Source organism: Lacerta agilis, chromosome 11, assembly GCF_009819535.1.
Source record: "Lacerta agilis isolate rLacAgi1 chromosome 11, rLacAgi1.pri, whole genome shotgun sequence".
NCBI lineage: Eukaryota > Metazoa > Chordata > Lepidosauria > Squamata > Lacertidae > Lacerta > Lacerta agilis.
In genome coordinates this window covers 10300081-10325421 of record NC_046322.1, presented here as the reverse complement: position 1 = coordinate 10325421, position 25341 = coordinate 10300081, and the positions used below count along the sequence as shown (strand labels likewise).

Genomic DNA, 25341 nt, shown 5'->3' with positions numbered 1-25341 from the left:
ATGAGGTGGCCAAAGTACTGGAGCCTCAACTTCAGGATCTGTCCTTCTAGTGAGCACTCAGGGCCGATTTCCTTGAGAATGGATAGGTTTGATCTTCTTGCAGTCCATGGGACTCTCAAGAGTCTCCTCCAGCACCATAATTCAAAAGCATCAATTCTTCGGCGATCAGCCTTCTTGATGGTCCAGCTCTCACTTCCGTACATTACTACTGGGAAAACCATAGCTTTAACTATACGGACCTTTGTTGGCAAGGTGATGTCTTTGCTTTTTAAGATGCTGTCTAGGTTTGTCATTGCTTTTCTCCCAAGAAGCAGGCGTCTTCTAATTTCGTGACTGCTGTCACCATCTGCAGTGATCATGGAACCCAAGAAAGTGAAATCTCTTACTGCCTCCATTTCTTCCCCTTCTATTTGCCAGGAGGTGATGGGACCAGTGGCCATGATCTTAGTTTTTTTGATGTTGAGCTTCAGACCATATTTTGCGCTCTCCTCTTTTACCCTCATTAAAAGGTTCTTCAATTCCTCCTCACTTTCTGCCATCAAGGTTGTATCATCAGCATATCTGAGGTTGTTGATATTTTTTCCGGCAATCTTAATTCCGGTTTGGGATTCATCCAGCCCAGCCTTTCGCATGATGAATTCTGCATATAAGTTAAATAAGCCGGGAGACAATATACAGCCTTGTCGTACTCCTTTCCCAATTTTGAACCAATCAGTTATTCCATATCCAGTTCTAACTGTAGCTTCTTGTCCCACATACAGATTTCTCAGGAGACGGATGAGGTGATCAGGCACTCCCATTTCTTTAAGAACTTTCCATAGTTTGCTGTGGTCGACACAGTCAAATGCTTTTGCGTAGTCAATGAAGCAGAAGTAGATGTTTTTCTGGAACTCTCTAGCTTTCTCCATAATCCAGCGCATGTTTGCAATTTGGTCTCTGGTTCCTCTGCCCCTTCGAAATCCAGCTTGCACTTCTGGGAGTTCTCGGTCCACGTACTGCTTAAGCCTGCCTTGTAGAATTTTAAGCATAACCTTGCTAGCGTGTGAAATGAGTGCAATTGTGCGGTAGTTAGAGCATTCTTTGGCACTGGCCTTCTTTGGGATTGGGATGTAAACTGATCTTCTCCAATCCTCTGGCCACTGCTGAGTTTTCCAAACTTGTTGGCATATTGAGTGTAGCACCTTATGTATTATACCAGGTGTTTGTATGTAGCCCAGTATTGTCTCCTTTGATTCAGAGTCCCTCACAAGGGTCTTTCTCATCACCTTCTTTCTACCTGACCCTTTTCAACTGGATATGCCAGAGACTGGACCTTGAGACCTTCTGCAGATAAAGCAAAAATTTACTATCTTTTGAGGAAACAGTGCTTGTTGAGCAAGACCCTCCCAATAAGCTATAATTGCACAACACAAATTTGCTGGTACGTGATTGAACGCCACTCAGTCGGGAAAGACCGAATGGGTTCAATGAGATCTCTGATGGATCATATCCAAGATCCATCTATCCCACTTCCTACACTGGCCTATCAGATATGCCAGGAGTCTACAAGCAAGGGGTGTAGTAACAGCCCTCTCGTTTTCTCTCCACTGAGTGGCTTTGCACGACCGAACCTCTGCTTGGGAGGCTCGCTATCCGTGCCCACCATGAATTTTCCAAAAACCATCTATAAACATTTAAGAAGCAACGGAAATTAGCCAAAGGAGAATATTCAAGCAAAAATCACAGGATGATGTGCTGGTATATTACAAAGGGGTAATAATCCCTTTGTAATATACCAGAAGTTGAGGCTCCAGTACTTTGGCCACCTCATGAGAAGAGAAGACTCCCTAGAAAAGACCCTGATGTTGGGAAAGATGGAGGGCACAAGGAGAAGGGGACGACAGGGGATGAGATGGTTGGACAGTGTTCTCGAAGCTACTAACATTGAGTTTGGCCAAACTGCGAGAGGCAGTGAAGGATAGGCGTGCCTGGCGTGCTCTGGTCCATGGGGTCACGAAGAGTCGGACACGACTGAATGACTGAACAACAACAAAAGGTAATAACATTATTAGGACCTACCAATGATCACACAGATGACAAAGCTTTTGAGTTTTGTGCTTTGTTGTTGTTGGCATTGTTTTGTTTACAACAGCATCCACCTGCCTTTTGAGATAATGGAGGAAGTGCGCCTTTTGGAGTAATGTTAAACCGCTGGAAAGTTACACGTGCTGCCATGGGAAGATGAAGCTGGGGAAGAGGAAGGCGACGAGTTTCGCTGTTACAGATGCACCGTGGCATTTCTTCTCTGCGCCGTCCTCCCAGCAGCCATTCCTTGCCTGGTGAATGCTATGGATGCACAGCCTGACTGTCTGTCTCCTGGTTGGGTCGATGTTGTCACTGCCTCCACGTCATGTTTACTATCTTATTTGCTTATTTGCTATCAGTATTTATCCTGGCTGCCCAATGACATAGTTGTTTGGGAGACTTGGCGAGATAAAATGATAAAAGGTACATGGTTCAAAACTGATGGATTTGCATGTTTGCTTGCTTCTTTGGGGGCTTTTAAGTTTAGAGATGCAGGGAGGGGGAATCCTTGAGAGGTATGCTGGTTGTTGTGTCCGACTCTCCATAAATCTAAAGCACACACCTCAAAGAATCCTGGGAACTTTGGTTTGTTAAAAATTGCTAGCAATCACAGGTCTGTGAAGAGCCAGAATGCACCATCAACTTTTGGGGGGGCAGTTATTGTTTTGCTTTTCTTGTTTTAATTATGCTTTTTGTGTTATTATCTTGTTTTTTTTTACGCTGTGAACCTCCCTGAAATATATGGGTGGTGGGCGGCACACATATTTAATAAATAATACAGGTAATAGCAAACCCACCCACAGACACTCCCGAAGGAAAACAAAATTAAAAAATTCCTTCCAGTAGCACCTTAGAGACCAACTAAGTTTGTTCTTGGTATGAGCTTTCGTGTGCATGCACACTTCTTCAGATACTCCCGAGGGAGGCGCTTTAGTCTTGAAGCAGGCCGCGTTGCCCCGGAAACGGCTGACGCGAATCTGCCGTGCCACGTCGCTCTCCTTTCCCCGCCCAGTTTGACATCCGCGGGCGCAGATTCCACACGAGGTTTCCCCGTTTTTGTAGTACAGTAATTGTTATGACCACGCGGAGCGAGAGCAGCTGTCCTTGGCGTTATCGAGCCTCCACCCAGTTCCCTGCCCCCCCCCAGAGACGAGTTCCTTCTCTCCCCCCCCCCATTCCAAAAAAATAAATAAAAGCATTATTAAAAAGGAAGCCGCTATTATTTGCTTTTCTCTTGGTGCAATTCAAAGGAGCAGGATTCAAAGAAGCAACCCAAATGTGGGGTTGCTACCCCCCGCCTTTATCCCACCCCTCGAGGATGCACACGCGTTACCTGCCACCCTCTCACCTGTTCCCTCCTCTCGAGGAGCAGCAGGCAGAGTCCGTTTGTGCTGAATGTGACTGTGCAGACGAGGAGGCTTGGCGACGGGGAAGAAGTAGGGGAAAGGGCAAGGGGAGGAGGAGGAGGGTGTTGTGTCGTTAAGAGGGGAAGAAAACAAGTACCGAAAGGTCTGGTCCCAGCCCCCTCCGCCCGCCCCCTCTGCAGGCTGGGCCAAGGGATTGCATCAGGGTGGTGCAAAGGGAGACCTTCAGCCCAGGAGACGGAAGAGGAGGTGGCGGCCATGGCTCTGCTCAGAGGCAAGTAGTTGTTCCCCGGGCTTAAAACTTCTCTTTCCCCTTCCTTTCAGGGCTGCATTTTGCAAGCCTGACGTTGCTCTCGCGCTTCCAGATCTGGGAGCTCACACGCCCCTACTCGCCTAGAAACTACAAATGCAAGATTTTTATTTTTATGTTTACTTTCATTTTTAAGTAGCGTTGTGTTCACTCTTATCCCGGCAACTTGAATAAACACGACTTTGGAGCAAAGAACACGAAGCAGCACAGGATAGGAGGGACGAGGCTTGGTGTGGTTTTTTATTATTATTATTTTATTGCCTGCTTGCATACCTATGCTTTTTATTATTTCTTTTTTTTCTTCAAAGGCAGAGCTTTTCAATCAGGTTTTATTGTGTTTGCTCATGCAGCTGCCCTGGGAGTTGAACTGGGATCGTTCCCATTTTGCAGATGGGGAAACGGAGGCTGAGAGGAGAGAGAGTGGGTTGGGTGGCTTGCGCCTTAGATATGCTTACTCAGAACTGACGGTGTGTGCATTTGGATCTAGCTCCTTAGTAAGAGTTACAGCAGTGGTTCTCTAACTTTTTTTTCCTCTGGACCACACTTTCAGAGTAAAAAATTGCTCGCACCACGCTGAACTTTTTATTGATAAGAAATGCATTGGAAAACAAAAAGAAACAGCTCCTAGCATTGCTTGATTTGTGTAACAGGTTCTCAGTCATTTTGAAAGATATCTATCCACATTCTCCAAATTTTAAAAAAAACAAAACTATAATATTCTACACTGAAATGTTTACTGTAGCAAAAAGTCACCAACTGGAAAAAGTTGACTTTTAAAACCACATCTAAAAATTAGACTGCAATCATTTAAGCATTTCAAAGCTTCCGTGAATAGGATGGCCTCATAATAATAATAATTGTTTTATATAGTGTATTTCAAATGTGCAAAGCCATTCTTGCATATTATCTCAGTAATCTTTGCAAGACCCTTGTAAGTTAGGCACTGTAGGGGGCTTGCTGGTGTGGTGTAGCCAGGCATGTTGAACTAGGTAGTCCCTTCTTGAAATCATGAAATTGGACATGGGAATCACTACCTGTAAGACTTTGGCTATCCCTAAGCATATGTGGACTTCAGTGGATAAGGAGTTAACTAGTTTGCAAAATGCCTGGTAAAACATGCTTTGGAAGCTGCAGAGACTTTGTATGCAAGTAGGGAGACGAATGCTGTCATGAGTGTATACTAGTTTCCACATAATGAACAACATTGCTTCACTGGCTTGCATTTCTAAACTTGTGCAATGCCCCAGGTGTTTTTCTGTAACCATGAAAAGGCACAGCTTGCAGCCTTTGAGTCTGAAATTGCTCCTTTCAGGGAGTATAAGAGGCTATATGCTACTTCCAGCATCAGAGACAACATGCTGGGAGAGGGCTGTTGCCCACATGGCCTGATTGTGGCATCTTTTTGGCATTCTGAGAAACTGATGCCGGATTAAATAGGCCTTTGGTCTGATCCAGCAGGGTACTTCTTCAGAGTCGGGGAGTAAAGACCTTGTCAGTAATGACTATTACAGGGAATTGATGCCTTAGTAATGTCTCCGGTGATGACTGCACACTTTTCCACACAGCTCCTCAAAAAGCAAAGACTTTGGACCCAATTTAAACAAATGTACTAACTATGAAAGCAGGCTTGTTTTCGTATTACTTCCGTATTACTTGGCACTTAGTTGTTGGAAGAAGAACAGCTGTATTCACTGAAGGGGGCGTGTAGGATCTTAAGCCTTCACTTATCTCCATGGGCTTCTGTCAACAGATGGTCATCTTGAAAGGTTTGCTAGTAGAGCACATGGCTTTGTGATAGGCCCCAGGTTCAGTGCTTGGTGCCCCCATGATGTTGGGTTGGGAAAGACTCCCTGAATAAAACCCCGGAGCCCCACTTCTGTATTGCAGACAATGCTGTGCTGACTGAGCCAATAGTTTTCATAAGGCAGCTCATCGTTGTGTTTTCCATCTTTTCTCTTCCAGGTGTGTTCATTGTTTCTGCCAAGAGGACTCCATTTGGGGCTTATGGAGGCTTGCTCAAGGACTTCACTGCCACAGACTTAACGGAGATTGCAGCACGCTCAGCCCTGGCTGCTGGCAAAGTGTCTCCCGAAATCATTGACAGTGTGGTTGTGGGCAATGTCATGCAGGTTGGTAGGACACAGCGGATGCCAGCTGTCAAATCCGCTTGTTGCATTCATGCTAATGTTCTTTCTCTTTCTACGTTTGCCCTGTTGCTCCATCCCAGAGGAGCTAGAAATAAACTGGAACAATTGCAGCTCTAACAAGTCACTTGTAAAACAGTTTCCCTTGGAATATTTTATGTCATTGAATTTGCTCCTGCTGGCATTGTTGGGGGTATGAATGAGCTGTATATGAGTGTAAATATGTTTCTGCACCCTGCAGAAGTGTGTTTTGCTTTCTTTACAACTTTTTCATTTTTTCTGTGTACAGATAAGAAGTACAATCTTTAATGAACAAAGTAACCGAACTTTTGAAAGGTCTCTTTACATAAACTCTAGCTAACTTCTCATTGATATAAACCTGGCACTATAAAGGGCAGGTTGGAAAGAAAGTCCTGCCACAAGAACGGGGGTGGTCTCTTTCCCTTGGCCATTGTAGTGGCAGTGTCACAATCGGGGATGGAAGGTTCTGTCAATTCTGGTTCTCTCAGTTTCTCATTTTTCCAATCTTAAATTTAGCTTTTTAGTGTGTATTTCTCCTAACATTTATATTCAGTTTTGACTAATGTACACATTTTTGTAAGCAATGTATTTTAGTATGTTATTTTTCAGTGGTTCACTGAATAAATTCAAAATATAAAACCACAAAATACATAATCAAAATAAAAGCAACAACCCAATAACCCCCCCCAAAACCACTCATTTTAAAAGAGCATAGGATGTCAATCAAATGCACACTATAGTTACAATATATAATATATAATATATAAATATTATATACAATATACAATATATAAATATTCTCGGTAGTGGCGCCCGCCCTGTGGAACGCCCTCCCATCAGAAGTCAAGGGAATAAACAACTACCTGACATCCAGGAAATACCTGAAGGCAGCCCTGTTTAGGGAAGTTTTTAAACTGTGACATTTTAGATGTATTTTAATGTTTGGTGGAAGCCGCCCAGAGTGGCTGGGGAGACCCGGCCAGATGGGCGGGGTACAAATAAATTATTATTATTATTATTATTATTATTATTATTATTACTTAACCCAAGTACACGTGTCTTTTTAACACAGTGAAAATTGAAGCTCTTTATATAACTAATACTAACCAAAGCCTTTCCCTATATTCTAAACTCTTGCCCGTGGTGTGGGTGTTTTCTGAATTTCCTATGCAGAGAAAGGCTTTGATCCTTAGTATCCTAGGATAATTTGCATTGGGTAATTTATATCAGGGAGATTTTTACTTTGCATCCAATTAAAAAAATGATGTTTATTTTATTTGTATTTAAGAAAGAAAGCTGCAAAAACATGTCCCATGTTATAATTTTTTCGTCTTGGTTCAACTCAAGTATTGGACCTAAATTATTTCAGGAGTGAAATTAAAGTGCTTAATGCAGCTTAAATGCTGTATTTTATGGAAATATGACTAGAATACTTGTAAATTTTAAATACAAACACATGTACTTCACTTACATTGTTTCCACACACACCCCGATCCTTAAATTTAAACAAAGGTACTGGAAACTGTTGACACACCAATTAATTCTTTTAGTCCAAAGAACTGCACAAGATATGCTAACTCACATAACTTGCCAGGGATAAAACACCTGAAAAACATTAATTACAACTTTGAAAGTGTCAGGCTCGCTTAATGCTGTATTTGCAGTTGTCACCCATTCAGTGTTGCTTTTGAACCTGTGGGACACAAAATTTCGCACCTCACATCACTGCATATACAGGTGAAACTCGAAAAATTAGAATATCATGGAAAAGTCCATTTATGTAAGCAATTGTTTTCATTAGCTACTGGAGTTTAATATATGAGGTAGACTCATGACATGCAAAGCGAGATATGTCAAGCCTTTGCTTGTTATAATTGTGATGATTATGGCGCACAGCTGATGAAAACCCCAAAGTTGAAATTGTTAATTTGGGGTTCTCATCAGCTGTACGCCATAATCATCACAATGATAACAAATAAAGGCTTGACATATCTCGCTTTGCATGTCATGAGTCTATCTCATATATTAGTTTCGCCTTTTAAGTTGAATTACTGAAAGAAATGAACCTTTCCACAATACAGTATTCTAATTTTTCGAGTTTCACCTGTAGCTGCCTTTCATGATGGTAACCTAAACCAGGGGTGGGAAATTGCCAGGCTGCAGGCTGAACTCGGCCTCCCAGGAATTCAGATTTTCCCTGCAAGGCCATTTCTCCCAAATCATGCCCAGCACCCCAGCAGGCATGAGTTATTCCACCGTGATTATTTATTAAGATGGTTAGGCTGCTTTTCACCAAAGGTCCCCAAACAACCGAATAAGCAATAGGACAACATAAAACTCCAGGGCAGTCTAAGCAACTCCTCCAAAAGCCTGAGATAGCACAGGGCTTGGCGAGGCAATGGAAGGCCAGCAACTTTACCATCTACATCTCCAGGGGGGAAATGTTCCAAAGAGGGAGGGGAGCTCCAGATTAGCCAGTGGAACATGATCTAACATCTCTACCCCTAAGGTAACCCTTGCAACAGAATTTGAGTGTGCTGTCACCCTAGACTTCCCTTAAAGTTACATGCAGCTCAATCCTACGCATGTTTAATCTGAGTTAGTTTCACTGTGTTCAGCAGAGCTTGGTTGCAAGCAAGTCTGTAACATGGCATCTGTGCAGGCCGATCCTCTGTATGTTTTCTCACTTCCAAGCATTGCAGTTCATGCGTTACCTGCATTTCTTGCTTTGAGCAGCGCTAACCAAGTGCTACGTCTGCCCTTCCTTGCAGAGCTCTGCGGATGCTGCTTACCTTGCCCGGCACGTGGGTTTGCGTGTTGGAGTCCCAGTCCCAGTTCCTGCCCTAACAGTCAACAGATTGTGTGGATCAGGCTTCCAGTCCATCGTCAACGGATGTCAGGTACTAGATTTGCTCTCGTGGTACCCTATTGCTAAGTTCCTCGTGTCCTTCATCAGCCCAGCTTTCCTGTGCAGGTCAGGCAGAGACTCGAGAAATGGGGAAATGATAAATGTGTTGGATACTCCCATCTTTCTTTTTAATTGCCTAATAAGAACCAGGGAGTTGCAAAGTGGAGACAAGGGCTTTAGTGTGAATGGCTTACACTACTTCTTTGTAAAGCAGTTCACACAACTGGTGAAGAAAGAGAAAACAAAACAACAGAGCAGAATAATATTCTTATTTCATCAGATCCATTTTCTCAATTTAAGCTTGGCCAGCCCGAACAGGCACAAACTACAGTGGTACCTTGGGTTACGAACTTAATTCATTCCGGAGGTCCGTTCTTAACCCGAAACCCGTTCTTAATTGAGTTGCGCTTTCGCTAATGGGGCCTCCCACTGCTGCCACCGCACGATTTCCATTCTCATCCTGGGGCAAAGTTTGCAACCCGAGGTAACTACTTCCGGGTTAGCAGAGTTTGTAACCTGAAGCATTTGTAACCTAAGGTACCACTGTATATCCCTTACAAAATGTGCTCAAAACTTGAACTGTAGTGAGTCTGCAATGACATGGAGTTCTGTAGGAAGCAAGCGCCATCAGTTGCCTCTTTGCACACTCAATTTCTAAACTCAACACAAAGGGACCACCTTGTGATTAAGCAGCAAAGGCACATAAGGGGACAGGACACAGGGTCTGGCAAGCTTGATAGGGAGGCCCTGGGTAGGAGGAGGAGAAGAGGAGGAGGAGTTTGGATTTGATATCCCGCTTTATCACTACCCGAAGAACTCAGATCTCCCCAGGTTCAGACTTCAAGAAAGTGTGACTAGCCCAAGGTCACCCAGCAGCTGCATGTGGAGGAGCAGAGATGCGAACCCGGTTCACCAGATTACGAGTCTACCACTGTTAACCACTACACCACACTGGGACCTCCATTGAGCCTATGGGCTAGACATAGGTGATGACTTTAAAAGGGCGGATCCTATGGAAGGAGGTGGTCTCCAAGCTATTGAAGGCCCTATAAACTTTTAATTGTGCCTGAAAAGAAAAGAAAGACAGTGCATAGTTCTTGGAGAAGCCCGTGCCGTTAAAGCAAAAACTCTTGCAAAGTAGTAGCAAAATGATTAGGAAACATAAGAGCCTTGCTAGATCAGGACTAACTAGTCCAGCATAGTCCCATTGTTGCAGATGGGAAACTTGCAAGCAAGACAGGAAAGCAGTTGCTCCGTCCCACTGCTGTTCCCCCAGCAACTGGTATTCAGTCGTATTCTGCCTCTGATCTTGGGGATGATAGATAGCCATTCTTCCTCTGCACACAGCTCCTAGTGCAGGTACACAATTTTTGGAGCCTCATGCAACACCCACAGGGTTGCGGAAAGGTGGTGTGGAGGAGGAGTATTTTTTCCCTTCATGCACTGGCTTGCTGTCCCCCCAAAAGTAAATTGGTATTGCCAAGTCCTTCTTCAGTCTAGATTTATTTATCTGTAATGAGCTGAGCTGTTTTCTGATGCACTTATCTGACGCACACTACGAACCTCAAATGGTGAAATAAAAAATGCCTAATGAGCTTTTTTTCCCTCTCTCTTCCCACTCAAAACAGGAAATTTGCCTTAAAGAATCGGAGGTAGTGCTGTGTGGTGGAACAGAAAGTATGAGCCAAAGTCCATATGCTGTCCGAAATATCCGCTTTGGGACAAAATTCGGAGTCGATCTCAAGGTACAGGCATTGCTCTCAGCAGCTTTGTATATATCTGGTAGTTGTTACCTGGTAGTTATTCCTGAAGCTGACCATTGTTTGTGTTGTTTGGCTTTTTCCTACAAGCACTGAATTCATTACCCCCAAATCTTGTAATGGTGTTATTAATCTTGTTGCGTTGTCTGTTTCATTCCCCTTGCAGCTGGAAGATACACTGTGGGCAGGGCTGACAGATCTGCACATTAAAATCCCTATGGGGGTTACGGCTGAAAACCTTGCTGCGAAATACAACATCACAAGGGAAGACTGTGACCGCTATGCATTAAGGACACAGCAGAGGTGGAAAGCTGGTTAGTGGATTTACAAGGGTTAAAAGAGAGCCAGTGTGGTGTAGTTGTTAAGAGCGGTAGACTCGTAATCTGGTGAACCGGGTTCGCATCTCCGCTCCTCCACATGCAGCTGCTGGGTGACCTTGGGCCAGTCACACTTCTCTGAAGTCTCTCAGCCCTATTTGCCTCACAGAGTGTTTGTTGTGGGGGAGGAAGGGAAAGGAGAATATTAGCCGCTTTGAGACTCCTTCAGGTAGTGATAAAGCGGGATATCAAATCCAAAATCATCACCATCTTCTTCTTCTTCTTAAAAACGTAAAATAGCATTATCCATTTCAAAGGGAAGCCTACTTCTCATAAGTATCTCCTCAAAGGCATAGCCTATGGCACACTTTCCAAATAATCAACTCTTAAAGTGCAAAGTCCCATGTGCAATACTATGTGCTTTAGAGTGATTGTACAAAGTCCCTCAGACGTCCTCGTCTGTCCTCCGACGGGTGGCTAGCTTAGGTCTCCCCGTTTCACCGGTACACTTTCTTCAAGGAACGGACTTCATCTTTGATAACAACAATAATACACTCTTATCAACATTACATAAAGCTTACTGGAATATAAATGTAGTAATTTAAAATACTCACCAACAGGGGCTTCCGGCGGCTGACGCCATTGCGGGTGGTCGTGGGCTGCTTCGGCTGCGAAGCACCCAGTCCATCCCGGTGGTTAGGAGCCCTGCTACCACAAAGCGGGGCTCCGGTTGGGGTGCGGGAAGAGCGTCCCGCTCCCTGGGCTCCCCGGCTGTGCCCGTTGTGGCTCCGAACCCTTCCCCCGCTCCCCCTGTAAAGGGGGAGTGGGGGTGAAGGGACGACGGAGCCGGGCTATAGGGGACATGCCCCAACCGGGATGTAAATGCGGCGACAAAGCCTGTGATGAGCGTCTAAGTTCTACCTGTCTTTAAGGAGCTGATAAGAACCCAGAGGCTGTGAGTAATTGACTGACTCTTTGTATTCCTGGAACGATCTGGGGGAAAGAAGAAAGGCAGCCCGCCTCCCTCCCTTCGGGTGGTGAAAGAAATTAACTCTTTAAGTGACTGCTGCTACAACAATCGATAGAAAGTATTTGGAATTTGAGAACTGAGACTGTTGAGATTTCCCTTCGGGGGTTAACTGGGGAAAAAATATCTCCATTTGAAGTTTTGGTCTTTACACTCCGGCATCGGAGAAATGGCGACGACTTGGACTTTCGTGGGAAAAAACTGAAACAAAGGAAGGAAGAGACAGGAACTGAAACTTGATACTCACCCTCCCCCCTAAGATGCTGGACTTTGCGCTCGCGCTGGTATTGAACTCTGATTTGGAGGATGAGGAAATGCTCACTGTCTTTCAACTGGAACTGCTTAATCGAAAACTACAAGTTTTGAGTGGAATTATAAATGGAAAGAACCTATTTTCCACAGAAGAGGCTTTTCAAAAGTTCTACACAATGGAAACAAACTTTGGCAAAGAGCTGGGAGGGGTGTTTGAAGGATGGTCTGAGATGGCTGGGCAACTCCGAAAGGAAGGGGGGCCGGTTTCTGGGGGTGGCAGCCCTGGAACGGGAAAATTTACAATATCCAGACTCCGAGGTGGCAGCTCGGGGGCAAGGGACATGGAATTAAGATTTTTACAAGAAGAAGAAGTATGGCACAAAGAAACGGAGAAACCCAGAATGGAGGGGATGAACATCCTGAAGCTCGATGCAAGGTTTGTTGTGGATGCAGCCTGGATCTGTGGACATCCAGAAGAAGACAATTGGAGATCCGGTTCTGGTGAAAGACAGAAAAAGACAATGGACAGAGGGGGAGTGGGTTGAAGTATTAAATGTATAATCTAAATGGTCTGCCATGGTATCCGAAATCGGAGTGTGAAGTCTGTTAATCACAAGTTTATTTTAAATAAGTAAGGAGATATTGAATTTTAAGTTAAAAGCAGCATGATAAAGGATAGAAGAAATAAGTTTAGCTATAAGAATACTTGGTTAAGAATTAGGTTATAATGCAAAGATTAAGACAATTGTGTTTTTTCTTTTTAAGTAAAGTTAAATTTTTTATAGAGAAAAGCTGTTAAGGAAATAGTATATTGATTTAAAACCGAAGGTGTATAGGCGGGGGAAGTCAAACGTCAAGATTCAGAACTAGAAATTTTTTTTTTTTTGCAAGGTATATAGATAAGAAGAAGAATCCTGACATTATGTGTATTTGTATTTGTTTTTGTATTTGTAGGTGTGGGGTTGGGTTTGTGTTATATTATGAAAATGCTAATAAATTCTGTTAAAAAAATAAAAAAAATAAAATACTCACCAACAGAAATACAGAATAATTTAATCTTTTGTATTTAATCTTGTGAAACTTTCAGTTTGTATTAGCCTTTGCCAGAATGATGAACATTTGAGTTTCTTGAGCTGTTTAGCTATGGTTAAATTCTGTTATTCTGTATTTCTGTTGGTGAGTATTTTAAATTATTTTTAAAAAAGAAATTAGTGAGCAAAACCTAACCAATGCTGTCTTTCAGCATCTGCTTTGGAAAACTGTCAAGTTTCTCATCCCTGTAACTTGCTAAGGAGTAAGTGCCATAGAGTGCTTGCAGTTTTCTACAGATGGCACATTTGCAAAGACGCTGTTCCTTAGGCACCGTTTTGCAGTTTCATTTTAAGTTTTCATTTCATTTTTAATTTGTATACTGCCTTTCTATGTTACTGTGCACACAGCTGTTTCTAACAACAAAACATACAGCAGTGATCACACAGACCATGCAGTTGGTCTGTTTGCCCTCCATCAACTTTCTTGGCTCGTAAGTACCCACACGTCTGGGCAAACCAAACATCTAGGGGGTTCGCTGCTGGAAGGAGACCAAGCACTGTATAACACCAAGCCTACAAGACCTACATTGTCACCCATTCCGAGCACAATTCAAAGTGTTGGTGCTGACCTTTAAATCCCTAAAAGGCCTCGGCCCAGTATACCTGAAGGAGCATCTCCACCCCCATTGTTCAGCCCGGACACTGAGGTCCAGCTCCGAGGGCCTTCTGAAGGTTCCCTCCCTGCGAGAAGTGAGGTTACAGGGGACCAGGCAGAGGACCTTCTTGGTAGTGGCGCCCGCCCTGTGGAACGCCCTCCCAACAGATTTCGAACAGATAAATAACTCTGACTTTTAGAAGACATCTCTAGGCAGCCCTGTCAAGGGAAGTTTTTAATGGTTGATACTTTATTGTGTTTTTAGTATTTTGTTGTGAGCCGCCCAGAGCGGCTGGGGCAACCCAGTCAGATGGGCGACACAGAAATAATAAAATTATTATTATCAGTGCTTTTTTTCTGGGGGTGCTCAAAGGTACGCAGTACCAGCACCTTTTTCCTAGAAGGAAAGCACTGGTTAAAATTGGGGCACTTACTGTAACGAGCCCATGGCAAGTCCCAGCACCCTTTTTTTCTAGAAGAGAAGCACTGATTATTATCAAGGGGTGTTGTCTTTGTCATCTACCTCAAGCACGGCCCCTGCGGAGGGTTTCTTTTAATCACTGACTGATCTCTTTGGGTTCTCCCTCTGTGACGTACTGGCGTCGGCCATCTTGTTTTTATAGCCCAAGAAGCCGGACACTTCAAAGCTGAAATGGCACCTATTGAAGTGAAAACCAAGAAAGGCAAACAGAGCATGGAGCGGGATGAGCACCCCCGGCCGGAGACGACTCTGGAACAGTTGGCAAAGCTCCCTACAGTTTTCAAGAAAGATGGGACCGTCACAGCTGCAAATGCCTCGGTGAGCCAGGGAGTTTAAAATCCTGATCTAAGAACGATTTGCTCCCGTCCCTGGAGCTGAAGTCAGATTACTCGGGGTTCTTTAAAAAAAAGCATACCATATGAAATAGAGGGCGGGGGTATAAATAATAAATTATTATTATTATTATTATTATTATTATTATTATTATTATTATTTATGGTTCAGCTATCCTTGCCTACAACAAGTCAGCCCCAGGGTGCAGTTTATAAAGCCTTGCAAGCGATACCATTTTTGCAAAAGCAGTAACATTACAGAAATTGAGGATTTGCTGAGTCTGCTGCAATAATTTTAGGGTTGCCATATTTCAAAAAGTGAACATCCGGGCACAAAAGTTGCTGAGGTTGTTTGCTTGCTTGTTTGCCAAAGTTGCAGAAAACAACAACATACATACAGGTTTTCCCGGACATTTCAAGTGCTACTCGAAAATTCCGCCCAGATGCCATTTTTGAAGGACGATGCCCGGAAATTCCGGGCATATGTATGGCAGCCCTGATTTTGTAAAACATTACATGAAAGGTCAGGTTTGACAGGGAGCTAAGCGGACGCTAGGACTCTGTGTAGCAATGGAACTCGCAGAATCAAGTTGGGAGGGACCTCAGAGATGATCTGGGCCAACCCTGTGCCAATGCTGGACGTCCCATTCCTCCCGACATCCCTGATAGGTGGCCAGGCTGCCCCACAATCCTACAGTATATACTTGATGTTTCTGTGCAGAACGTAGCTGCTCTGGAATCCTTTGCTGAATATATGCTTCCTTTCCAATGCCCCCTTCACACATACTGCCTCTTTAGGCTTTCATGGACACTGAATTTCAGTTCTGCTGCTCAGATTTCAACTGTGGCCGTGTCCTAATGTACACAGAGCTGGTGGAATTGATTTCAGATTCATCTTTAGGCACAGTGGCAAACTTATCGCAATGTGTATCTGCAGATGCTTAGAACCATAGAATTGTAGAATTGGAAGGGACGCCGAGAGTCGAACCCACTGCTGTGCAGGAATCTCAACCATAGATTGAGATTCCTGCACAGCAGGTTTTAAGAAGAGGTTAGATGAGAACCATCCAACCTCTTCTTAAAACCTGAGTGTTAATAGCGTAGGCTGTGCTTGACCCAAGTCATATATGTCTTTGCCACTAATCAGTTTTACTTGAGAATGGCCCTCTTATCAGGCAGTCCAGTTCTTATGGTCCAGGATGACTGGTCTGAAGCATAAGCTGCCTTTTTGAGTCTGCATAACAACTCTTGTCAATGCTCTGTCGCAGATTTGGTGTCTGTTTTCCTCTTCCTAGGGGGTATGTGACGGAGCTGGAGCAGTGATCATAGCAAGTGAAGAAGCCTTGAAAAAGCACAGCCTCACGCCATTGGCTAGAATAGTAGCCTACCATGCGTCCGGATGCGACCCCAACGTCATGGGCATTGGTAAGTTACAGTCTTGGGGACTTTCCTAACCATCATAGCACAGCATGTGGAAGGTAGTCCACGCAAATCCCGATTTGCAGCAACAGCACAAAATCCCAAGGCCCTTCTCCAGGTCCTTTCTTTCAGGGAGCCTTGGAACAGGGTGACAAGGGGCAGGGCCTTTTCAGACTCCCCATCTGTGGAAAGCTCTCCCCAATGAGGTCCTCCTGGCTCCTTCACTGACATCTCTTTGGAGCCAGGTTTTTAAGCAGAGCTGGTTGGCCATCTGCCATGGATGCTTTAGTTGAGATTCCTGCATTGCAGGGGGTTGGACTGGATGACCCTCAGGGTCCCTTATATGATTTATGTTCATGTTTTTAAATTAGTTGTAAGTCTCTGGGACATCTTTATGTAACTAGTCTAATAAAAAATAAGAATCATAATGGAGGGTACCCTTTCTGGAACAGAGTGAGTGGGCATATTAGTTGTTGCTGTTGTTAGTTGTTGTTGTTGTTGTTGTTGTTGTTGTTGTTGTTGTTGTTAAATCAGAGTGAGTGGGCATATTAGTTGTTGCTGTTGTTAGTTGTTGTTGTTGTTGTTGTTGTTGTTAAATTTATATACTGCCCTATACCTGCATGGCGCAGGGCAGATCACAGAATAAAGTTGCCTTTTCCTGTTTCATTTTCATATCATATCAGAGTTGGGCAACCTGCTGCCCCCACCCAGACATTGTTGAACTGCAACTCCTATCAGTCACAGCCAACATGGCCAGTGTTCAGGGATGATGGGAATTGTAGTCCAGCCACATCTGGAGGGCACCAGTTTTCCCACTCTTGGTGTGTGTATTTAATAAAGCACTGAACTATCAGTTCCTCTACTTGCCCTTATGCATGTGTATGTTTTTTAACAAAGGTCCAGTGCCTGCTGTTACTGAAGCCCTGAAGAAAGCCGGCCTTTCCCTGAAAGACATGGACTTAGTTGAGGTAAGGAAAGCTGTGCAAAACCCAAAACGAATGAAACAATACCTTAATGTGGCCTTCAGGTGGTGGGGAATTTATGGCCTTACAGATTTTGCTGGACACAACTCCCATCATCCCTGATCCATTGGCCACATTGGCTGGAACTGATGGGAACTTGAGCTCAACTTTTCCCAAGATAAACTATAGTTGAGTGACATTCACTTGGTCTGCCTATGGGTTAAAAAGGTAAAGGGACTCCTGGCGACTCTGGGGTTGCGGCGCTCATCTCGCTTTACTGGCAAAGGGAGCCGGCATACAACTTCCGGGTCGTGTGGCCAGCATGACTAAGCCGCTTCTGGCGAACCAGAGCAGCGCACGGAAACGCCGTTTACCTTCCCGGCGGAGCAGTACCTATTTATCTTCTTGCACTTCATGCTTTTGAACTGCTAGGTTGGCAGGAGCTGGGACCGAGCAACGGTAGCTCACCCCGTCGCGGAGATTCGAACCGCCGACTTTCTGATCGGCAAGCCCTAGGCTCTGTGGTTTAACCCACAGCGCCACCCGTGTCCCTACGAGTTAGGCAGAGTCTTAAGTACAGGCTGCTGAAGATTGTTCATCTCTTATTGGAAGCAGCCTTCAAACACTGGAACTGAAACTCCCTAACTCAGAAGATCTGTATAGCTATTTCCCTGGTTGCATTTCAGCACCTCTTTGTTATTGGTTCAAGCCAACATTTGGCATGAATATTAGATGATGATGATGATGATGATGATGATTACTATTACTATTACTATTATTATTTTACTCCCTTCAGTTCTTGGGTGATATTTTATTTGGAACTTGGTTGTGTTTTTAGTATATGTTTTGCAATTTATTTTATTAATTCTTTCAGGTCTGCCACCTTGAGTTTTATGAGTTAGAAAGAGGTTGCAGACATTCTTAAATAAGTTGGGAAGTTAAAGGTTTAAAGCAGGATTTGCATCTGACCTGTCATTTTGATTTTGATTTTAAAAATTTAAAAAAAACCATATACTTTGGGCCAGTGGTTTTCTGCTCACCCACCCCTAGCGAAAGCTGCTTTCTGTATCACTTTTGGAGCATCTTCAAGGATAGCCCCAAGTAGAGTATGTTACAGCAGTCCAACTTATAGGTGTTTCCAACTTCTCTCTCTCTCTCTCTCTCTCTCTCTCTCTCTCTCTCTCATGTTTCAAGGTCAATGAGGCTTTTGCTCCACAGTACTTGTCAGTAGAGAAGGTTTTGGATCTGGACCCAGAGAAAACAAACGTCAATGGAGGAGCCATTGCTTTGGGTCACCCACTGGGGGCATCGGGTTCAAGGATCACTGCTCACCTGGTTCACGAACTAAGGTCTGTGAATAGCTTGAAGGAACCTCTTGGGAACGCTTATAGGTTTTGCTTTTTAAAATGCTGTGGAATGCATGCTTGGAAGAGAGCGCGGTTGGCATCTCGGTTTTAAGACGATGACATTGCAAGTCATGGAGGAGAGGACCTTCGCCTGAGACCCTGGAGAGCTCAGAGTCGGGGTCAATAGTAGGCTAGATAGATGGATAAACAGTCGGAACGGGTATAAAGAAACAGAATGCAGCTTGCTAATTGCAGTCTGGCTCAGATTCACAAGGAGTGCAGCTTGGCTGTGTGTTCCCTTCCCTCCAGCAAGTATGTCAGGCTGCTTATCTGCTGTAGGAAACACTCTTCCCACCAACATCAAGGCATCGCAGTTCAATGTGCTTGGCAGTCCTTGCCCTAGATGTCATCCTGTGGAGCAAAAAAAGGGGGGGGGCGGTAGAACTCAAATCATTAGAAGTCCTTCAGAACAAATGACTTGGCTAGGCTTGAGTCACGATACCTTGATAACTTGTTTTATTGTTTGTTCTCCCTCGTTTTTTTATAGGCGCCGTGGAGGTAAATATGCAGTCGGTTCGGCTTGCATTGGAGGAGGCCAAGGTATAGCTGTTATCATTGAGAAGACAGCCTAAAGGAAATTCGAGAATCTTGGATGGACTCTCCACCAACTGTTACATGCTCACTAGAAGAATTTAGGGAGGAGGAGGAGATGGCCCCACTGGTGTGCACATCCATGAAACAGACTGGTATGGACCATCTGGCAGGCTGGGGGGATATTGCAAAGTCTTCTTTGGGAAAAAAGACTATAAGCAGATAATCTCTAATTCAATTGCGTGAATCTGCCTGTAATCTCCACTTATCTTGTACGTCCTGCTGAGTTAAAATGTGACTTCTAAGTATGAATTTTATTGAATAAATGTTAAGCTGCCAAGTATCTACTAACTATGCCTTACACCAAAGCCTGCTTTTTCATCAGTCAGTGCTGTCTTCCAAGCTGTTAGATCACTGCACTGTAATACTTCTGCAAATGGGGGAAGGGATTTTGCATTGCTGCCTTTTCTTGAATGGATTTGGCATAAAGAGTGTGTTCCGGCTGCGCAGTGTTAAGAGCTGGGAACAAAGTGTAACGAAATCAGCGTGCCTTTATGTGATAAAATAATAATAAAAATTATAATCAAAGGATTTAGTTTTGTCATCTTGCAAAGCTTGGGTATAATTTAAATTTGGAACATCAGGCATTTTGGGCATTTGTGCCAAACCTGGTGGTTTTCTTTCAAAGTATCTGGCATACTTCTAATAGTGTTGCTTCTCAGGAATCATCTCCAGCCACAAGGTGGTGCATTCTCACCGCATTGCAGAGGCTTTTGTCCTTTTAAGCCGCTTAGCAGTGCATCCATATGGGAAGCGTCCTTCATTTCTGACCTGTACTCTGGAAACGGAGGGTTTCCCCCTGAATGTGAACTTTTTATTTCCCTAGTCCTGTGGCGAATGACAGCCTTCCACAGGACATGAGCTAAAGAGGCACCTAATGTTACTTTATTTTATTTTATTGGGGGGGGGGGTAACTCTGAGTTAAGGTGCTCATAACACTGAACATCTTAAAAAGCAGAGACATCACCTTGCTGACAAAGGTCTGTTTAGTTAAAGCTATGGTTTTCCCAGTAGTGATGTATGGAAGTGAGAGCTGGACCATAAAGAAGGCTGATTGCCGAAGAATTGATGCTTTTAAATGCTGGAGGAGACTCTTGAGAGTCCCAAGGACTGCAAGAAGATCAAACCTATCCATCCTTAAAGAAATCAGCCCTGAGTGCTCACTGGAAGGGCAGATCCTGAAGCTGAGGCTCCAAGACTTTGACCACCTCATGAGAAGAGAAGACTCCCTGGAAAACACCCTGATGTTGGGAAAGATGGAGGGCACAAGGAGAAGGGGACGACAGAGGATGAGATTGTTGGACAGTGTTCTCGAAGCGACTGGCATGAGTTTGGCCAAACTGTGGGAGGCAGTGGAGGATAGGCGTGCCTGGCGTGCTCTGGTCCATGGGGTCACGAAGAGTCGGACACGACTGAACGACTGAACAACAACAACAACGCTGAGTGAGCTTTGACCCAACTCTGGAACTGACTCTTCGCCATACTTAGTTTGGTGCAGGAAGGATTTCCCCCCTTCCTTCCTTCCTTGAGTCAAGCTGACCGTAGACCCTAACCACTGAGAAGGACCTGCCTTTGGGTTTGGCATATGGCTTGGCTGCCTTCCTCAAGATCAGCTGGTATTTTCCTGCTTTGAGCATCCCCGTCTCAATGGCATCCCTGTCACAAAACGTCAGGTGATCCCTGCTGGATCAAACCTAATCAAGGGTAGGTAAAAAAAGGTAAAGGACCCCTGGATAGTTAAGTCCAGTCAAAGGCAACTATGGGGTTGTGGCACTCATCTTGCTTTTCAGGCCAAGGGAGCAGGCATTTGTCCACAGACAGCTTTCGGGGTCATGTGGCCAGCATGACCAAACCGCTTCTGGCACAACAACGCCGTGACAGAAGTCAGAGCACATGGAAATGCCGTTTACCTCCCCGCCACAGCAGTACCTATTTATCTACTTGCACTGACATACTCAAGGTTCAAGTAACATGGATTCCTTCTTCAAAAACCCTACAACCACAAAGCCTTAAATTTGGCGGTTGCAAAGAGCAGTTGGCCTTGCTGAAAGAATTTTTAAAGTATTATTATTGCAATGATTTTTCATACATGCATCCATACTCTTCTTGCACAAAATCACAGTGGTTTACATTGGGGGGGGGGCAGGGGATACACTGTCATGTCTATTAACAGAACAGTGTCTCTGATGCTGGCCATAATAGAATAATGGACTGGTAACGTTCCATGGATAAACTTATTTTAACATGCTTCTTTGTTTTCACACCACTGCATGCAAACAAGCCTTCCTGCAGTATCGATCTCGCATGGTTTTCTCATCCCACCGATTCTGTCGAGAGCTAGAAGAACTTCAGCCACTTTGCCAGGCGTATTGCAGGACCCCTTGTATGGGAAAAATAAAAAATTGGCGTTGCTAAAAGGTAAGCCCTCAGACGACTTCACTAAAAGGAACTCTTGTATTTAAAAGAGTTCTTCCAATTATAATATTTCCACTGCTTTGTATAATATTATTCTAGGTTGGGAGATTGATATGTCTATTTTACACAGTTGAAAAAGGCAGATGACCTAGAACAAGCAATCCCCAAACACTGATGAAAAGAGAGTAACTAAAACAAAACCTGTTGCCCGGATTCCAGTCCTAAAGCATTTCCCCACATTATGTGACTTAAGTACTGTATGGAGGTACTGTGGTACATCTTCAGATATCTCAAGGGATGTCACGTGGAAGATGGAGCAAGCTTGTTTTCTCTGGAAGACAGGGATCAATGGCTTCAAGCTCCAAGAAAGGAGATTCTGACTAAACTTCAGGAGAAAAAAAAAATCTGACAATATGAGCTGTTCAACAGTGGAACAGTCTCTCTCGGGTGGTTGTGGACTCTCCTTCAATGGAGAATTTTAAGCAGAGGTTGGATGGCCATCTGTTATGGATGCTTTAGCTGAGTTTCCTGCATTGCAGGGGATTGAACTGGAGGACTCTTGGGGTCCCTTCCAACTCTACAATTCTATGATCCTATGGTACAGGACTCCAACATTTCTCTGATGAAAATAAAGGTAAAGGGACCCCTGACTGTTAGGTCCAGTCGCGGACAACTCTGGGGTTGCGGCGTTCATCTCGCTTTACTGGCCGAGGGAGCCGGCGTACAGCTTCCGGGTCATGTGGCCAGCATGACTAAGCTGCTTCTGGTGAAGCAGAGCAGCACACGGAAATGCCGTTTACCTTCCCGCCGGAACGGTACCTATTTATCTACTTGCACTGTGTGGTTTTGAACTGGTAGGTTGGCAGGAGCTGGGATCGAGCAACGGAAGCTCACCCCGTTGCGGGGATTCAAACCACCAACGTTCTGATCAACAAGCCCTAGGCTCTGTGGTTTAACCCACAGTAGGCATAATAATTTATTATTTATACCCTGCCCATCTGACTAGGTTGCCCCATCCACTCTGGAGTGCTTAAAACATATATTAAAACATAATAAAACATTTAAAAACTTCACCGTACAGGGCTGCCTTCAGGTGTCTTCTAAAGGCTGTATTGTTACTTACTGCCTTGGCTTGGGGGTCACAAAGCCATCCAACTTGGACATCCCTGTATCTTGTGGTTGGAGAATGTTCTAGTAGCCATTGATAGTCTTATGCTCGTCTGGGAGGGGGGGGTGCTGTATGATTGAGACTGTGTAGGCTGCCCTCAACTTCTTGAAGGACGGAGAAGGGTAGCAAGAGAAGAGGGCACCCCATGCCACTCCAGGGCAGATGGCCAGGCTCTCTGGAATGACTGCAGCCCTTCAGCATGGCTAGTACAGACATCTGATGTAAGCAGATGTGGCTCTCATTTGTCAAGGCTCGTTGGAGCAGCTGCAGTTGGCTGCCATTCAGTGTGTACTTAAAGGAAAGGCTCTCTGAGGGCGAAGACAGTATTTTGGCTCTGGTCTGTTTAGGCCTAGCTGCTTTGTTCACCTTGACAACAGTGGGGCCACCATGATGCTGGCCGTATTTCAATCAGGCGCTCTCCGCGAACTTGCAATAGTGGCCTCCTTGTATGAAGTAAAGGGAAGCTGGTGATCTGGCTCTGCGCCTGAGGGGGCAAAGCCATTCGTTCAGCAGCTACTTGGGCACCGTCACTGGGACAGTCTGTCAAGTCTGGCAGCAAATGCCTCGTTAAGCAACAGGGGTCCCCCATAATATTGACTTAGTGTTAATGAGAGTCTGTGCTTTAATAGACACCAGGGATGATCTGCCACTAAAATTAATCACGGTGTTTGCTAAACTACAAGCTGTTAACAAGCAAGAGAACCTGCTACTGGAATGTTTCGTTTATTATCCCTCCTTTTTTCAGGGGGGAAACCAGTACTGTATTCAAGTCAGGTTTGAAGGGATGAGTCGGGGGCTGGTGATGATTTTACTGTTTTGTTTTTTTAAAAAAAAAATTGCTTGCAGAAATTGATTTTTTCACATTCATTTGTCGATCTGTGCATGGATGAAGGAACGCCTAGTTATCCAGCAAGCTCACAGGGCATCACAAAGAGGCACACAAAGCAGGAACTCAAATGATGAACAAAGGGTTCATAAGGGGAAAGGTGATTTTGAGGTACTGCAGTCCTGAGCCATTTAAGGCTTTATAGGTCAAAACCAGCACTTTGAACTGGGCCAGGAAACTAATTGGCAGCCAGTGCAATTGGGCCAGGATTGGCATTATATGCTCAAACCATCTTGCCTCGGTGAGCAACCTGGTCACTGAATGCTGCACCAGCTGAAGTTTCCAAACCATCTTCAGAGTCAGCCCTATGTATAACACATTCCACTAATCTAACCTAGAGGTTACACGAGCATAGACAACAGATGTTAGGCTATTCCTGTCCAGGTAGGGGCACAGCTGGGCCACCAGAAAAAGCTAATGGAAGGCACTCTGTGCCACCGAGGCCTCCTAAACCTCAAGCAACAGCAATGGATCCAGAAGTACCCCTGAGCTGTGTGCCTGAGGAGTGTAAGGTAGAAAGGTTAAAAAAAAAAAAACACCTTGGACGGTTAAGTCCAGACAAAGGCAGCTAAGGGGTTGCGGCGTTCATCTCGCTTTTAGGCCAAGGGAGCCACTGTTTGTCTACAGACAGCTTTCCGGGTCATGTGGCCAGCATGACTAAACCGCTTCTGGTGCAACGGAACACTGTGACGGAAACCAGAGCACACGGAAACATTGTTTACCTTCCCGCCGCAGCAGTACCTATTTATCTACTTGCACTGGTGTGCTTTCGAACTGCTAGGTTGGCAGGAGCTGCGACAGAGCAACCCCGTCAAAGGGATTCAAACCGCCAACCTTCTGATCGGCAAGCCCAAGAGGCTCGGTGGTTTAGACCGCAGCGCCACCTGTAACTCCATCAAGAACAGGCGACGTCCCAGGCATCTGATCTAGGGAACCACCAACTAACAGTGCCTCAGTCTTATCTGGAGTGACCGTCAGTTTATTGGCTCTCATCCAGTCTGTTATCAAGGCAAGACAACAGTCCAGCACTTCCACTGCCACACCTGCAGAGGTAACGGAGAAGTAGAGCTGTGTGTTATCAGCATATTGCTGGCAACGTACTCAAAAAAACTGGATAACTTCATACAGTTGCCATATTTCCAGAGCTAACAAATCTGGACAAAGTAAGTTGTTGAGCCCGCCACCGCCCCCCCCCCCCGACCTGCCACTACCGCCAAGCCCAAAACAAAGCCTGAGCCACCCACACGTACAACAACCCGAAGCACAGTCACAGCCTGAAACAGAACCAGAGCTGCCAGGGCCTGAACCCGAGCTGTTCACGCACACATTTTTTTAAAAAACAACCCAAACCCAGACATTTGCTTACAATTGTAAAAATCCCAGTGGATGGGCATGTCAAAGGCCTGGAAACGATGCCTTATGAGGAACGGCTTGGGGAGCTGGGTATGTTTAGCCTGGAGAAGAGAAGGTTAAGGGGTGATATGATAGCCATGTTCAAATATATAAAAGGATGTCATATAGAGGAGGGAGAAAGGTTGTTTTCTGCTGATCCAGAGAAGTGGACATGGAGCAATGGATTCAAACTATAAGAAAGAAGATTCCACCTAAACATTAGGAAGAACTTCCTGACAGTGAGAGCTGTTCGGCAGTGGAATTTGCTGCCAAGGAGTGTGGTGGAGTCTCCTTCTTTGGAGGTCTTTAAGCAGAGGCTTGACAGCCATCTGTCAGGAATGTTTTGATGGTGTTTCCTGCTTGGCAGGGGGTTGGACTGGATGGCCCTTGTGGTCTCTTCCAACTCTATGATTCTATTCTATGATTCTATGTTGGA

At 44.8% G+C, this 25341-nt stretch overlaps 1 protein-coding gene across 1 annotated transcript; it reads left to right on the top strand.

Annotated features, from left to right (window-relative positions):
* The first annotated feature begins 3555 nt into the window (after positions 1–3555).
* On the top strand, positions 3556–19448 carry ACAA2 (acetyl-CoA acyltransferase 2). The gene is made up of 10 exons (XM_033164190.1): positions 3556–3702; positions 5701–5867; positions 8675–8803; positions 10440–10556; positions 10738–10885; positions 14477–14652; positions 15962–16091; positions 16983–17053; positions 18242–18396; positions 18941–19448. The coding sequence occupies exons 1-10, from the start codon at positions 3687–3689 to the stop codon at positions 19023–19025; spliced, it is 1194 nt and encodes a 397-aa protein (XP_033020081.1). The 5' UTR covers positions 3556–3686; the 3' UTR covers positions 19026–19448.
* Positions 19449–25341: the final 5893 nt, after the last annotated feature.

Bases quoted from the DNA above. Each gene is read 5' to 3' on its own strand.
- ACAA2 (XM_033164190.1), top strand. The intron at 8,804-10,439 runs GTACTAGATTTG...CACTCAAAACAG, and splicing joins CCATCGTCAACGGATGTCAG to GAAATTTGCCTTAAAGAATC. The intron at 16,092-16,982 runs GTAAGTTACAGT...TTTTTAACAAAG, and splicing joins CCCCAACGTCATGGGCATTG to GTCCAGTGCCTGCTGTTACT.